Source organism: Mytilus californianus, unplaced genomic scaffold, assembly GCF_021869535.1.
Source record: "Mytilus californianus isolate M0D057914Y unplaced genomic scaffold, xbMytCali1.0.p SCAF_12, whole genome shotgun sequence".
NCBI classification, from domain to species: domain Eukaryota; kingdom Metazoa; phylum Mollusca; class Bivalvia; order Mytilida; family Mytilidae; genus Mytilus; species Mytilus californianus.
The window spans coordinates 33,268,612-33,285,792 of record NW_026262604.1 but is presented as its reverse complement, the minus strand read 5'-3'; the positions used below and the strand labels follow the sequence as shown (position 1 = coordinate 33,285,792).

Below are 17,181 nucleotides of genomic sequence, written 5' to 3'. Positions count from 1 at the left end.
AGCAGTGCTCGATCCAGGGGTGGTTCAGGGTTTGGAACCCCCTTTTTTGACGATCAATGCATTTGAGTAGGGAAATATCGTTGGACCCCCCTCCTTTTTTTTTAATCCTGGGTTTGGACCCCTCTCCTTTTTAAAATGACTGGATCCGCCCCTGTGCACTGTATAGCTAAACGGACATCCCTCGGGATGGGATTTACTGCTGGATTGGAGATGTCAAGGTGACCATACTGATTAAGTATATCGTTTAAATGCATACATTTTAACGTCTCTTTATATCTAGATTAGATAAAACCTTCGAAAACATCAAGTCTTTTCCCTTTTTACATGCTATTTATCATGGCAAATAAAGACAAAGCTGATTCATAGTTTATCACACATTTTCAGGTTGAAATTTATAGACTTTACTTTATTTTCCATTACATCTTAACGCTCATGCATATATGCATACGTTGTACGTACCTGGAAGTGTCCACTTCTCCGGACAAATGGCATAGAACAGATGACCATTATGACCACTATGATATCTAATCCCCATCCAGTCAGGATAGCTGTGTCGTAAACCCAACCAAAGCCCGCCTTGGTAGTGAATAAAATCTCCCAAAGTTTCAGGTCGTCTCTGGATCTATCCAGTAAAACTATGAAAGAAGACATTGTATAAAGAAGAGAAGAACAAACAGTATCAGAACATTCGATAAATATATTAATAAAAAGTTTAATTTCTGAGGTATTTGTATGTGATTTTTTTAATTTCTAAAAAATTATAACTTGTAACGTTTGTTTTTATAGTATCTATTTTTATTTATCTATTTTTTAGAGAGGGGTTTCCTTGGTCATTGTTTTAAAACCATCATCTACAAATAAATGAGACATACACATATATTTATTTGTAAGAGAACACGAGTGCCTGATGTTTGACATTAATGCGCAATATTGAATAATTTTTTTGGATGTAACACGTCTTATGATTGGTTAAAAGTATTTTTTCTATCAGCATATAGACATAATTTTGTCATGTGACCGTGACGCCATCAACGTTTCTTCATGATTTGCTCCTCAAAAATGGAATTTTGAATTAAATTATATGGAATGACTAATATTTTTTCTGTCTATTCAAAATAACCTCAAAACTGTGTGTTTTAAAATTTCTTTTTCATTATTTCAATCTGTGTTTACTCTAACTACCTTGAAACAATTAAACTAATACATAGTTGTGTTTTGCAGTTATACACATGACTATTTATTCGAGCTAAAATTTGATTGAGTAACGCCAGTTTCAAGTATTTCAAGAAGAGAAGAAATTTTAAAATCATATGTTATACTTACTTGCATTCCCCAAATGAGCAATTGTATGAACAGCGCTGTAAAACGCTATCATGATTCCGACCATTTTATGAAATAAAATATGTTGATCAATCGGCAGCAAATTGCCTATTTTTGTCATGCGTAGATACGTCAATGATTTACGGAGCATAAGAACGAGTATAAACATACAGTTGAAATTCAAATTCATTCCACAAATTCTGGCAGCAATAATAAATCCATTTGATGTGCGATAGTTCCAACCAGCATAAATTCCAAATCCAATGTTTGCCAGAACATACCATAAAAAGAACAAAACTTTTCGTAAATTATTTAGAATATATCTTTTTGTAAAATATCTCGAAAAACCATCCTTTTGTTTCTTCTTAACTGGCGGCTTCATCCACTGAGCGGCACTAAAAAATAAACGTTGGTGATCAGATGGTGATTGGATTTTGTTATTTCATAATGGGATTTCACTCCCTATTTTATTTATTTGTTTAGTTTTAATCAGTTTCAATTGCTAGTTACTAAATTTATTTGTATCAATCATTCTACATAATTTAAAATAATTTTATTTTAGATGTAACGCGTCTTCTGATTGGCTGACAGTGTTTTGTCTATCAACTCATAGACATAATTTTGTCATGTGATCGTGACGTCATCAAGGTTTTTTCACGATTTACTCCGACTTAAAATGGAATTTAGAATTAAATTATAAGGAATGACTGTAATATTTTTTCTGTCTATTCGAAATAACATAAAAATGTGGTGCACACTTTAAAATAACCAGCTACACGGATTGTTCAGTGTGCACCACATTCTTTATGTTATTTCTTCATAGACAGAAAACAATATTACAATCATTCCTTTAATAGATCGAATACAACTTTCCACTTTCGATAATACCATATTGAGGACGAACACCTTCAATATATGTTATTGAATGAAGGTAGATTAGAATATCTAAAGTAAAATGTATTTGCGACCGTCAAATTCACAACTGACGGTGACAATTCTGCAAACTCAATACTAGTTTATCTTTAATTCGATGTGCATGATAGGTGTTTCTGTATTAAGGCTTATCAGATATGCTTGGAGATGAGAGATATTGAGAATTGTGTAAACATATCACGTTTAAAAGTATTTATCATGGTGGATATTTTTCTCACTACCGATCATATCACTTTATTTTCATTTCGGTAAAACGTTTGTCAATTTGAATAAATCTGTAAACAAGAAGTACACTTTCAATGGTATTTCATAACACAGTCTACATTTTAGATTTTTTTATTAACGTTAACGTTACCTGATTAATTAATTTTCAATAACACCCCGGAAAATTTCAATGGTATTTTATAAAAGAGTGTAGAATGTAGGTTTCATTCATATACGCTGTAGACCTTTTAGGTAAATGCTTTACCTGATTGATAAATTTTCAATAACACCCGGATGTTTCTCTAGTTCAGCTTTCAGTTCGTCAAATGATATTTCACCACTACCATCTTCATCGGCTGATTCAAACAACAAAGCAGTCAAACTGTCTAAATCCTCCTCACTCAGCTGTAGGGAACTTTCTTCCATGCAGGATCTCAAGACTGTCTTCAGTTCATCGATATCAATAGTACCACTTTCTTTTCGGAAAATATTAAGATGTTAAGATATGCCTTGTTACAAAAATCTAAATAATTTTTTTAGACTATTAGATGATTTTAGAAATTTAAAACCCTTAATTGTTATAGAATAATCTTGACAAAAATTTAAATTCCAAATTTCAATTTTTAATTACGTGAAATTTCAATTTCGTTTGGGTTTGAGACATTTTGAAATAATTGGAGAATGTGTCCATGGGACACAGATAATGCCTCCGCTTGCATGTAACGCAATAAAGGGGCATAACTCTAGAACGGTAAAAGTGACGGCACCCAAATTCGGAATCTTTTTTTTTTTGTGGTTATACGAATTGTGTATAAGTTTCATAACATGAGGTTGAGGCAAACTAAAGTTAGAGAACAGTAACTTTGATGGACGTACAGACGGACAAGGGTAACACTTAATGTCCCCTCCGCCGCGACAGGGGCATACAAATTGCTGTAACTGGTACGAAAGAAATATCAAATTTCTAAACAATAAGTTGTGAGCAATATTTTTCCTCTCAACTGGTGATGGCCATAATATATGGCTATTTAACATCCAGCGGCAAATTAAGTGCATATTCAGGACGCAAACATGTTAATGTCATATGAATATTAACCCTACTTTGTACTAGACATGCACACTGCGCCGGAGTTTTTAACTTGCTAGTTCAAAAGGTAACAGTCTAAAGGAAAACATTTCATCTTACCAGACACATACTAACCAGTCTTTGTTCTTTTTTTCATTATACAACTGGCAGAGCGGATAAGCAACAAATAACAATTGTGAAGTCTTTGTTTTGACCCGGAAAGTGTCGAGAATACGTGAGTTAAGGAAGAAAACGTTGCATGTTATAATAATGTAATCGATCAATAAAATGCCCAAGTATACAAGTGACACGTCACAAAGTCTTTTCGTTACAATATAAGAAACAAGTGACGTTCCCGCGTTGTGTTCGCACCGTATTTACAACAGAAAGGGTTCGAACCCACCACTTGTCGTACTCGAGGCGAACACGTTACCATGAGACCACCGAAGAAATCTTAGCTAATGGTATAACATCTGATTGTTTTGAGATTACTAACAGAATAATAGCAAGTTTGTTGCAGTATTTAATTATACATTGCAAGATGACGAACAGCAACTCTTCTCCTTATAATACGAGTAGTACATGTGTAGCTGCCGTATGTGCTTTTGCTCATTGTTGAAGATCGTACGGTGACCTATAGTTGTCAACTTCTATGTCATTTGGTTTCTGGTGGAGAGTTGTGTCTTTTGCAATTATACCACACTTTCTTATTCTTATATATAAGGTAATCAAATGCTATGTAGTGAGTACAGGGTTTTTGAACATGAAATCATTCACGATGTGCCTTTTTAAAAATATCATATATAAATATTAATTATGCATATATAACATGCATTTCGGGGCCTTTTATAGCTGACTATGCGGTATGGGCTTTGCTCATTGATGAAGGCCGTCCGGTGACCTATAGCTGTTAATTTCAGTGTCATTTGGTCTCTTGTGGAGAGTTGTCTCATTGGCAATCATACCACATCTTCTTTTTTATATTTATTTAGGACATGGTTTATGTCATAAATAAGAAAATAAAATTATAAGTTTATTTAGTAAACTACCATTTGCATCATAAACATCGAAGAGGAATTTGAGTTTTTCTGCCGGCGTCCCCTTGGTCAGTTTACGGAGACCAACCATTAGTTCGTCACATTCTATGGAACCACTTCTGTCACTATCGAACAGGGTAAAGAAACGTTCAGCAAAAAATGACTGAAAGAAAATATGTATAATTTTAAATAATTCATAGATATAAGATGTGGTATTAGTGCCAATGAGACAACTCTCAATCCAAGTCTTGATTTGTAAAAGTAAACCATTATAGGTCAAAGTACGGTCTTCAACATGGAGCCTTGGCTCACACCGAACAACAAGCTATAAAGGGCCCCGAAAATGACTAGTGTATAACCATTCAAAAGGGAAAACCAACGGTTTAATCTATATAAAAAAACGAGAAACGAGAAACCACATCAACAAACGACAAGCACTGAACATTAGGTTCCTGATTTGGACGTATGTTTTGTTTAACAAACTTATTTTAAATTTAAATTTCTGTTGTATTTATTTAATATAACTTTGTCTAGACTTGTTTTGGAACGGGACAGTTGATATCTTGAATTGAATAAATGATGACTGATTTACGTCCAGTAGTAAATATTTCATAAATGTTAAGTATGATTGTAACCTTGAATTGAATTAATGTTGTCTGTTTTAAGGATGTTCGCTACTCTGTTTCAAAATAACAAGCCTTTTAAAAGACTGTTATAAATTGATAGTATATAAATAAAGAAACTAAAATAGCAGAAAAAAATGAAAGGTCCGTGTGCTTGTTTTCGAGAGATAAGCCATTGAAAATTTGGCGGGAAGTAATTCTCTCTTGATTTTTCAAACACTTACTATTGGCCCCTTTTTTCTTTCAAAAACGATGAAAAAATAACAAGGATTTTATAAGATTTTCAAAGATGACATTTAAAACTATATGTAATCAAATTATGGAAAGAAAAGTAGGGGTTAGTGGGCAAAATTTGTTAATGGTACTACATGGAATAAACCAGAGGATTCCGAATATTTGGCAAAAAAAGAGCGAACATCGAGAGGCAAATATTTCATGCATGTCTGATACTTTGAAATGATTAAATGGAGTCTGTTTTGCGTCCTGCACCCAATATTTCAGGACAATTGATACCTTTCAAAATACGGTATAGCTTGTATATACAGTAATTGCCTGTTGTTAAGGATTATAATAAAATTGAGAATGGAAATGGGGAATGTGTCAAAGAGACAACAAACCGACCAAAGAATTAAAAACACAGCGAGAAACTTAATTTTGACTGACTCTAACATTTTCACTCACAAATGCATTTTTGAATTCTTCGAATCTTAACTTTGTTCTATTGTAGTTTTATTACATTTTTAATAAGCTATGTTGTCTTCTAGGTGTATAGTGAGAAGTTAACATTATAATTGCTATTCATATTAGAGGGTCTGGATGAAGGTCCTTAAACTCTGTATATTTAGATATTTAAGCCGTTTTTCTTTATGGTTTTGTCAATCATTCTCTATTCTATCCAGACTCTCATGCTATATTTACTGGGGGATGACTGTTGTTCATTTAAGAAATAATTCATGGAAGCCATAGATTTGTTGAAAATTTACACATGGGCTGGGCCGTGATATTCGAATTTTATCCTGAGCGTTCCATGAATTATTTCGATTCTAATAGGACAAATTCGGTTATTAAAAAACTGCAGCGAGGGTGGGTATGCCTAATGTGTTGCTGTTCTATTTTACCCCCTGTTAGATAAAGCTGAAGAATTTTAATAGATCTATAGCTTGCATGAATTATTTCTTAAATAACCACTAAAAAAAAATTTATTTAAATCTCAACCCCAACATTTGTCATTTTTATTAACATTAAGCTACCGTCAAATCCACAGTTGACATTTCGCTAAGGAGCCGCCATATTGACTTTTATACAGATAGGGAGAGAGTGTCCTATTGAGATATTCACTAAATGTCATTAAAAAAGAAAACAACCTTTGCCTTAGACTGAATTTCACTACCAATGCATTTTTGAATTATTGCACACATAACTTATTCTATTGTTTTGTTGCTGTCTAAGAATTTAGGCTTATAATTTTTTGACAACTCATGTACGAAGATTTATAAAAGACAGAATGCCCTTATCTGATTTAAAAGCAGATTCTGTGTCTAAGCTTTGCTTACGATAATCTCACAACACTGTGTTTACTTTCTGTTATGATAATTTTTACATCAGCCAATGAAATTTCAGCCTTTTAAAGGCTTTTCTTAATGAGTCAAAACCAGAGAGAACCGAAAGTTCTTCGAAACAGAAAGTATAACTGCAGATCATTGTAAGCAAAGATTTGACACATGATCTGTATTTTGATTTTGAGTGACTTTAGAATTTACCTTTTTCACCCCCAAAGCATTTTTGAACTCTTCCAAACTTATCTCTCCATCTTCCCCTGCAATCTTTTTGAACTGTACTTCCATCCATGCCAACCATTTAACCTCTTCATCTCTATTTTAGAAACAAACAAACATAATAATATCAAAACACAGATCATTTAAAAATTACTACTGTTAAGATTTATTGAGACGTTTGAAAAACATATTTGTATCTATTATATGTGTAACATGACGTGCGCAGTTCGTGGAGCAGGATTTGCATACACTTCCGGAGCACCTGCCTTCCTCCTCCTCCCTTACCACAACCCCAATTTTTTGGTGCGGTTAGTCTTTAGTTTTCTATAGTAGTGTTTATGGACTTATTCGTTGTCTTTCGTTTTTTTTTTTATTGTCGTTATTATAAATAAGAAGATGTGGTATGAGTCAGAGTGTCAATGAGACAACTTTCCATCCAAGTCACAATGCATAAAAAGTAAACAAATACAGGTCAAAGTAAGGCCTTCAACACGGAGCCTTGGCTCACATCGAACAGCAAGCAAGCTATAAAGGGCACCAAAATGACTAATGTAAAACAATTCAAACAGGAAAACCAACGGACTAACCTATATACAAATCGAGAAACGAGAAACAGTTTCTCTTCGACTTAAAAGAGTTTTGAATTCCCCCCTCGATATCTTCCGCTTCTTTGTTATATGAATCCAGATACAACCCCTCCTGGCTAGTTGATGGCTGGCCTTGGTAAACTTTCCTGTAAAAATAGGTACCGCAAAGGAAATTAACATTTCCATGCCGGTGGTCTCTAACCATTTACTACTTTATAAGGTTGGTTATCGGATGCTTAACGTCCAGTGGCAAATACTTCATGCATTGTCTCGACGACTATTTAATTATATTTCATTTTTTATATTATCTTACATAATTTCTGTTATTGAGACCGTTGTAATGTATTTCATATATAATTGTCTTTCATTCCGGAGCATCTGAGAACACCTCGTAGTTTAGGTGGAGTTCTTGTTCCTTATATAGTCTGTATTAGTGACCTTCGGTTGCTTTCTGCTCCTTGGTCGGGTTATTGTCTCTTTAAAACATTCCCCATTTCCATTCTCAACTTATGTAGTGTTAAGTTGACTGCGGTATGGTTTTTTTAACGTTTTTTCGTGGCATAGTTTTTTAACGTTTTTTTCGAGATGTCGTCGTCTTTTCTTTGACTTAAGATTTTTTTTTTTGGCCATTGGGTCTTTTACCAATGAGAAAGCTACATGTAGTGCAATTCAGTGGTATAGGTGCGGATCCAGATTTGATGTTGAGGGACGCTCTTGAGGATAAGGAATTAGAGGACCTTATTTTGACACAAAATTGACTGTAATTTGAACTTTTAAATTCATTACATGTGGTTTTTTTCTCTTCTAGAGAAAGCGCGCGCCGGGGGCGTCCCGCATTAATATGCACCTGTTGTATATATTATAGCAAGTTTGATATAACCTTGATTTATGGAAATTAACCTAGAATATTTGCTGTCACGTAAATGAATGCTTTATTTTGAATTATATATTAATTTACAAATATTAACATTCAATAACATATAACATACAATCCTTGAAACACATGAGGGAATGACCTTGCGCTGTACCAGCATACATTGTATATGCTAGTAAACAATATTTGATATGAATATGTCAACAACAAAATCAGGACAAACAAGTTCGAGCTCGGCTTCATGTTGAGACTTGCAGAATACCAGATCGAAGAATTATTAAAATATTGAATGAATATGTAAAATTTTAATTGCTATAATATATTTTTTATATTTGCACAGTTTAAGAATTATGAGATTTTGTATGATTGCATCATTTCAAAACGGAATGACATCGTTTTATTTTGTAAGACCACAAAGAACAATAGCTGAAAAAATAAAATAAACAAATAAAGAAGCAAGAACACGGGAAAATATATCGAACGGTGTTCGCATGCAATAATATTAAAAATATATATATACAAGGAAAGAGTTTATATACAGAGTAGAAGCAAACGATATAAAAGAATGATTTTTAGTATTAGCATGTTATTAGCTTGTTTTCAGTGTAATTTGATCCACTTAAGTGTTTTCTTTTTATATATAAGCTATAGTACTGTTATTATTTTAAGTGTTTTTACTAAACTTGTTTGAATTATGGTCTTCTGTGTACCTCTTTTTATCCCATCCTTCACCGCGATTAAAATGGAAAAGAGAAGGCACCGACTCTTCGTCACTTGTATGAGGCATGGTTTCTCTCTCAATGCAATCACTTCTTGTCAACGTTTACATTTATTAAGGTGGTACCAAACACCTTGACTTAAATTAATTTGATTCGTTTAATTTTCATAAAATTTTGACAAAATATTTATTTTGACCCTTTGACAAAAATATTAAAAATTCAATAAACTTGAACCACACACTTTATCGGAAAAAATTCATTGGATATAGAGCAGTTTGACAAACGCTAATTTTGATCATTGAGAAGCTAAATATTTTCTTAACAATCGATCGTGATTAAAATGTTCAGCTGGTTTTACAGAGTTATCTCCCTGTAGTGTTAAACACAATCACAATTCGTTTCAATAGCACACAGGAACATTTTTTTTTAAATCAATGTTATTTTTAAATTTCAATAAATTTTCACTTTCCTTCTCAAACAAATTACTTTTTTTACAAGATATTTAAAATAAAACAACTTATTACCCCCATTCCCCCCCTAAAAATGAATGATGAATGGTTGGTACCTTTTATCTTGATGATTCAAATAGCCATTTTAAGGATAAGCTTTTTCGGAAAGATCTTTCAACAATAGTCTCTATTTGATTCATTTCAAATATTTACATTAAGATTTACAGCTTTGTTGACGTAATATAGACATATATACATAGGGCAGAAGGCTTATATTTTTTCCCATGTGTTCATTTATTATAGAATCATTATTTCTTTGCCATATTAGCCGTTTTTGTTTTTGTCAAAATATGTGTATATGTTTAGATGACAATAAAAATATTTATTTATTTAGATCAACGTTTTAGTAGACAAATCATTATCCTAATAAATTTTAATAAAAGACGAATTCGTATAAACTCAACATTGATATTTATTTAATCATATATTCGTGCTTTTATGCAAGCTAAGAAGTTTAGGAAAAAAAAACGAATGAATGATATGTAAACATCGTTTACAGTTTTAACGAATAACACAAAAATGAGTTTGCATTGCAATCTTTAAAATAAATTTACATAGTATTCAAAACATTGCCGTAATTCTTCATCTTAATTTAAGATTATCTTGTCTATTACACTAACATCACACAAAATAAACATGAATGAATTAATTGAACACGCCTTCTATTTTGACATAAGAATAATTGATTAGATTTGCATCTAAAAGTAGTTTAATGACATGTCATGTACTAACATTATCAACCTTACTGCACAAGATGATTATATGCGCTTTTCGATAATCAATTTCCGTTCAGTGATGCTCGGGACCAAGCGAGTGTGATTAACCTGCCTATTGGTTTAATTGAACTTGTTCTCGTCCTGAATATTTGTGAAATATTTGCCCATGGACGTTTAGCTAAATACAATCAATCAATCAATTGAAATAATAAAATTTTCATAAATGTCGTCGGTGTCAAGTCTTAAAGAAAAATTAAGAAAAAATAGAGATTGATCAATGTGCTAGTTTTATTAGATAAATATATGAAAAATTAAGAATTTTGACGGGATAAAAATTTTCCCTGGATTGTTTGAAAAAACTATGAATGGGAGAATTCGAAAAGTATAGGACTTATTTTACAAAAAGAGTATTTATGGTTGTTAGTTTAAAACAATACATTTAGTAGTAGATGAGTTCAGTTCCTTATACATATGATATCTTATGCAATCTCTGTGTACCCAAAATCCATATGAACGAGTAACTAAGCATAGAGTATATTTTCAAATACTGAAAAATAGGCTAAGTGTTTATTGCGTATACATGTAGCATATATGAAAGCATAAATTGTAGCGTATATCTAAGCATAACAGATATGGTTTACATACACTTTTTTTGTCTTTTTTTCATATTTTCAACATTTAAAAACAAAAATAATCAGTCTGTGTTATTATTCTGGCTGATAAGCATATTATTGTACTCTTACCTGCTAGCAAAATAACTAAAAATAACCAAATGTGAGAGACGTTAAAATATACAGATTGTTTTTCTTTCTTCTTCTTCCCTTTCGTAATTTAAAAGTTCAAAAAGAATATGTTTTTTTTTAAAATAGCCTTGTTTCACTATGTAGATATTATATAATTTGTATGAATATTGTTTTTACTTTAGTTTCGGCGGCACCTGATTCATTTTCACTATACATATTTTTCATTAATGTAATATCATACAGCCGTCAATTTATGTCACGTCTTTTAGCTTTAAAAACGTTTATTATATACTTAGTAGTAAATACAGATAAATTGTATGTGTAATACATTCATTGGCAAGCGTGCTGTATCAGCCATCCGTGATGATATCGATATCAGCACGGTTGCAAAGGCTTTATCACACCTTTAATCTGTATAACGTCACGTCATCGATTGCAGTCACTGTTTCAAAGGCTTTATCAAACCCCTAATCTGTATGACGTCATGTCAAACCTATAATCTGTATGACGTCATTTCAAACCTCCTTGCCTACAGGTATGACATCATGTCACATAAAAAATATCTACGTATACGTGAGGTATATGTATATAATAAAGTGTATATGATATGGCTTTTCCAATATCACACATCGTATCAACCCTCAACCCTATATAATCCCTCTAGCAGAGCTCTTGGGATTATATTGGTGTCTCGGGTTGATACGGATGTGATATTGAAAAAAGCCATATGATATTCTCTATTTATTGAATTAGAATTTTTACAAGCAGATATATATTGGCAAAAATCACTCGAATAAATTTTAAATTATACTTTTAAATAGTCAGTTTTATTGGAAATTGTTGGGTAATGCAGTCAATCAGAATTAAGCTGTTATTTTAATTTCAATGGCGGGAAAACGGAAAGCAGACGACTGGACTTTGCAAATATGAACAATGCTGAATTTGATGGCAGACTTTCAAGTTTTTAATGCTGACTTGTCTTATCAAAAAGAGAAAATGTACAAAAATTGCACTGAGACTATAAAACGAAAGTCCATCTTGAAAACTAATAGTACATAGATCCATTTTAATATTTATGATATTCATCAATTTGGTTACTATTTGTTTACTATTTGTGTACTTTTTGAACGGATAAAATGTAGCCCTAAAGAGTGGCTAAGGAGGTAGCTCATATTCAATATAATAGCAACAGAGAGAAATAGACTTAAAGAAAGTTTATGTTGAAATATTATTATTGATAGGTATGTTAAAAGGCCATAATTAAATATTAATGATTTTTAATATAATAATTTTCATTCCGCTGGACGATTATTCCATAAGAATGAAATAGATACTTGAGTTCCCGATATTTTACGATTGGAAAATGTAATTAGCAAATATTACTGTTAAAAGTTTTGAGAGGGAACAACTTGAGATTCTGTAGAGGGAAATGGCAAAACAAGTGTTATTATTATGGCGCTGAAGCATGCTACTGTACTCTCACCTGTTATCAAAATAACTAAAAATAACCATTTATATTTGTATTTCAATATATATATATATAGGTTTGTAATACACAATACAAGCAATTTATAATATACCGTTGAAAGTGCATAATCTGAAATTAGTTACTAGAGAAAAATACAGTACGTTTTAAAATAAACGATAAGAACCCGCGATTATTTTGTCCGCAATTCATCTTTTCAGAATTTAAAGAAAACTTTACTATAATAGAATAATGTGTTGTCATTGGTTTTAATTTCATGGATAAGGAACGGCCTTGTCAACTTTTCACAACATTTTGGTATACACAATTGAAAATAATGATTCAAGCGACTGATTTTGCCTTAATTCTGTCAATTAATTACAGACAGGACTATCAAATATTAGTTCTTTAAATTCAGAAATGACATACTGCTTCAGCATACATGACTTAAACGGCTCGGTAGGCTTTATGTCAATCAATTACGGACAACAGAAACTCGAGACAAACAAAAAAAAAAAGAAAATACATTCGGAATACCTCGACAAGTTGGATGTAGGATATCGAAATCTACAGAGGTTAACCGAATGAAAAAAGTTTTTTTGTAGATCTGCATTGAATTTCCTATACCCGAACATCTTTACTCAAATTGACTGTCAATGGTGTTTTAGAACTGCTTGTAAAATTATTTCTACAAAAAATCTATAATCGGCACAGTGAAGGATACTTAATGAAATACAACTCTACCAATCATAAATTCTCGGCCGTTCTCACTTCCCCTTTTTGGTGTAACAATAATGGCAGAGAAGTTACGAAGGAGGACTCTAGTTCTCTAGTAGGCTATCATTATATTGTTGCTATAAGGAAGTACTTAGATATGTCCAGTTTGAAGTTATATAAACAAAACATGTGTAGTAAATTTATACTATGTTAGTACTTTGCAAATTATCTAACATACTAACTATTTTAAAACTATAAATTCTCCACGTTCGTGTATATTTTACAGTATTGAATTCCATGCCAGGGATTTTGCTATACGTTGTTCAATTGACAAGTAATACGTTAAACGTATATATATGTTAGTATACATGTTGATCGTGGGTCTCATTAGGGTGTAAGCGTGTTGCGGGATTGGCCGATTTTTTGTAAGTGTGACACTTGAAAAGTCAAATTATTTTGCGTGAAAACGGGAAACGAAGTCGGACGTGACACGTGAAATTCCAAGCGCTATTATTACAGCGATAAGCGGGCTACGGGATTCTGAAAAAAAAACGATAAGCGGGACCCGGGATAAGATCCCCCCCTTTCCCAATGAGACCCCCTTGATCGCTTTACCTATTTTTAAAGAAGACACCTTTCTGTATAGGTCTATAATGCAGTATATTTACATTAAAACAAAAACGTGCTAAATTACATGCAAGAACGTGTACTTGATTTTTAATACGATATCTGCATTTTGTTATAAATGAACCACTTAATAAATAAATCTTGATAGAAAACGTTAATTCTAATTATACAAATATTTGGTATCAATTAGAACGTAGACAATAAAAATACAAAAAAAGTGCGTTTTGTCAGATTTGTTGTAAGAAGAACAAATGTTATATTATGTGAAACAAAACACCTCTTTATTCGTGAGAAATAGATTTATAATTGTTTGTGACTAACATTGTAATTTGATTTTAAATTTGAAATGTCTGGTTTCCTATGACAAAAAATATCAAGTGTTTCATTCTCATGCAATAATTCCTTAAATAACATAAATAATTTAAAAATTTATATGCATTTATCAAAATGCAAATTTTACACTGAACGTAAGAATATCATAAAAGCGTACTACTAAATTAAAGATCATCAAATGAATTTAACTAAAATATTTTCTTGGCGATTAATTTATTTTTTGATGGTGTTGGCGAATCATTTGTTCTTATAGAATTAAAGACACTATATTGACCTTAGCTGATGTTTTCAACAATAATACCAACAAACTTATATATTTAATTGTCAAAGAGATTGGAACAAAAAAGTACTTACACTTCCCATGATTAGACGGTATATTTAAACTTAATGTACATTTTACAATACTTACTCTGCATTATTAGTATCTCCAGGTACTATATTAATATTGGTCTTGTCGTGGCTAATTTTAGATGGTACTTCTGCATCCGGTGCATTTCTGGGAAATTCGGCACTTCCGTTTGATTGATTTCCGACATCTTCCATCATGTCTATTTTGACACTGTCAATATATTCATCAGAGTTGTCAACCTTGAAATGGACATTGGGCATTACTTGAGCTGTCGGCGTAGATTTTCCATTTGTTTCTAAAATATTGGCCCCCTTTATTGAACCGTTAAATTCTTTCTTTGAATCATCTTCAAAACCAATAGTTTGTGGATGACCGTTGGTTTTAGAACTGATATCTTGGACCACTGTGCTCTTTGTATCGAATTCATTCGAAACTGATGATTTAGAGTCAATAAAAGCAGGGTTCGTGTACGCAACATCTTCCCTTTTCATGTATGCCAGACCTAGTGCTGGACTTGTGTATTTCGACTTGCTCATCTCACTAATCTTAAGCTGGGACCCTGTTTCGTCTATCAGATAACTTCGTATATTAGGCGTAGACTTTAAGAACTGTTGGTACGAACTGTCATTTGGACTAGATGGAAGATATCGTACCAGACTCAGACCATTCGGAATATCTTGGGTTGCTGTATATATATCATCGTGCGATTTCCATAGTTTTGTACTGCTTGACAGTTGGTGTGCCTTAGACTTGTTACACAATTCCCTCAAAGGTATAGAGCCTTTAATGTGACTACCAGTTGTATTGTCGACGGTGATTGTAACCACGTGTTTACCTCTAGGTTGTTTTTGATTTTTGACAAAGTTTTCTAAAATAAAAAAGATGATTTTAATTTAATATAAGTATGAGACATTGGAGTCTTTTGAATTGTTTACATTAGTCAAACCGGGGCCTTTGATATCTTACTATGCGATATGGGTTTGTTCATTGTTGAAGGATGCACGGTGACCTACAGTTGTTAACTTCTACATTACCGTTATTTGGTCTCTGGTGGAGAGTTGTCTCATTGTCATTCATACATGTACCACTTCTTCTTATTTCATATTGAAGTTAAATAAAACGGTTTTAAAATTTCATAACGATATAAAACGATGCTTGAATGTAGATATGTTTAATTAGATCAAATGTAATATTAAAATTTTAAAAATAAAGGTAATAACTAATCGTAACAAAATAAAAGACTACAAACAAATACAGAAAACAACCTGTTTTACGTTAAAAGGAAAGACAGCGACTGTCGCCCGCCCCCTTCAGGATAGAATGTAAAGGAAAAAAAGTAATAAAAAATACAAACAAAGCTAGTATTCAAAACAATAGAACAAACTGAATAAGATCCGGCCAAAATCCGTATTTTAGTTGTGATGTTAAAGTTTATGTTATAGGATCCAATGGTATTAATTTAATAAATTATGTAATTTATACTTTTATTAGTAACTCAATTTTCTTTTCAGTTAGTCACCAAAATTCTTACGCTGATAACACCGACATAAATCCGATCGTGATAATAAGTTCTTATAGATGAATTGCATTCCTCTCTCAAAATTTGCATATTTAAAAAAAAGATCTAGACCAGTTGTTTTCGGATTTTCTACAATCCAAGAAGGGGGAGACACCAGATCTTCCTTAAACGGTTAATATTTATAATAAAGTAATAATATTTTCATACGAAATAAGGATTATTTAATAATTTATCAGTAAAAGTGTGTATTGTAACAGCTGCACTTTTTTAATAAGAATTACATTAATTTATTGTTCCTCTACTCATAGATTTATGACGTCATCCGGTCTCAAGATTTTGCTATTTCTTCGCCATTTAGGATGTTAGCACGGTATCTCGTCACTTGTGATTATATTACCACTATCAAGAAATTCTATAATATTGTAGCCTTTTAATTAAAACAGTACTTTTAAACTAGAGCCTATTCTCTCGTATTTATCGAAATTGATCTCAATACCTTTTTTTTTTAATTTTAAGTTAGATTGAATCATTTAAATTATTTACTAACATGTTAAAACAAAAAAAATACACGTATATAGTTTAGAATGACAAATGCTTATAAAATATCAATTACTGAAATAACAAATGATATATCCCCCAGGCAAAACCAATGGGTTCTCGATGCTCTCCAACTACGCACTTTATTTTGCCTTTTTAACTCTTTTGGTTCGAGCGTCACCGATGAGTCTTTTGTAGACAAAACGACCGTCTCGTATACAAAATTTTAATCCTTGTATCTGTTTGTAATGTTTATTTGCTAGTTAACATGCTAGTCTCAGCGACCCTATCTCATGATGGACAGTTTTTATTGGTGGAGGAGACAAAATTGCCCGGAGACAGTACCGCATTCGATAGAAAATGTGGTAATAATTATCAATTGAGACTGAATCGAGCACGCCTCACTAAGGTTGGAACTCGCAACCTACGAATTGACGGACAGACATGATACCTATCACTGTAGGAGGGTCAGTGAGGGTTCTCAATTTTTTCATTCTTTAATTCTTTATACTATTTTTCAATATTCTA

General features: G+C 32.2%; 1 protein-coding gene across 5 annotated transcripts in view; it reads right to left on the bottom strand.

Moving 5' to 3' along the window:
• LOC127721730 (NADPH oxidase 5-like) overlaps positions 1-17,181 on the bottom strand; it is a 41,240-nt gene that overhangs the window by 16,088 nt on the left and 7,971 nt on the right. For 4 of the 5 annotated variants that reach the window (XR_007991419.1, XM_052228527.1, XM_052228526.1 and 1 more), the window contains exons 2-8: positions 14,658-15,465; positions 11,107-11,121; positions 6,944-7,055; positions 4,573-4,723; positions 2,723-2,933; positions 1,324-1,715; positions 460-635 (exon numbers count right to left, since the gene is read on the bottom strand). Coding sequence is in view for 4 of the 5 variants with exons in the window: in XM_052228527.1 (XP_052084487.1) it covers positions 460-635; positions 1,324-1,715; positions 2,723-2,933; positions 4,573-4,723; positions 6,944-7,055; positions 11,107-11,121; positions 14,658-15,133 (1,533 nt within the window). In the remaining variant the exon portion in view is untranslated. The remainder of the gene's footprint in view (positions 1-459; positions 636-1,323; positions 1,716-2,722; positions 2,934-4,572; positions 4,724-6,943; positions 7,056-11,106; positions 11,122-14,657; positions 15,466-17,181) is intronic. The other variant, XM_052228529.1, reaches the window with a different exon arrangement.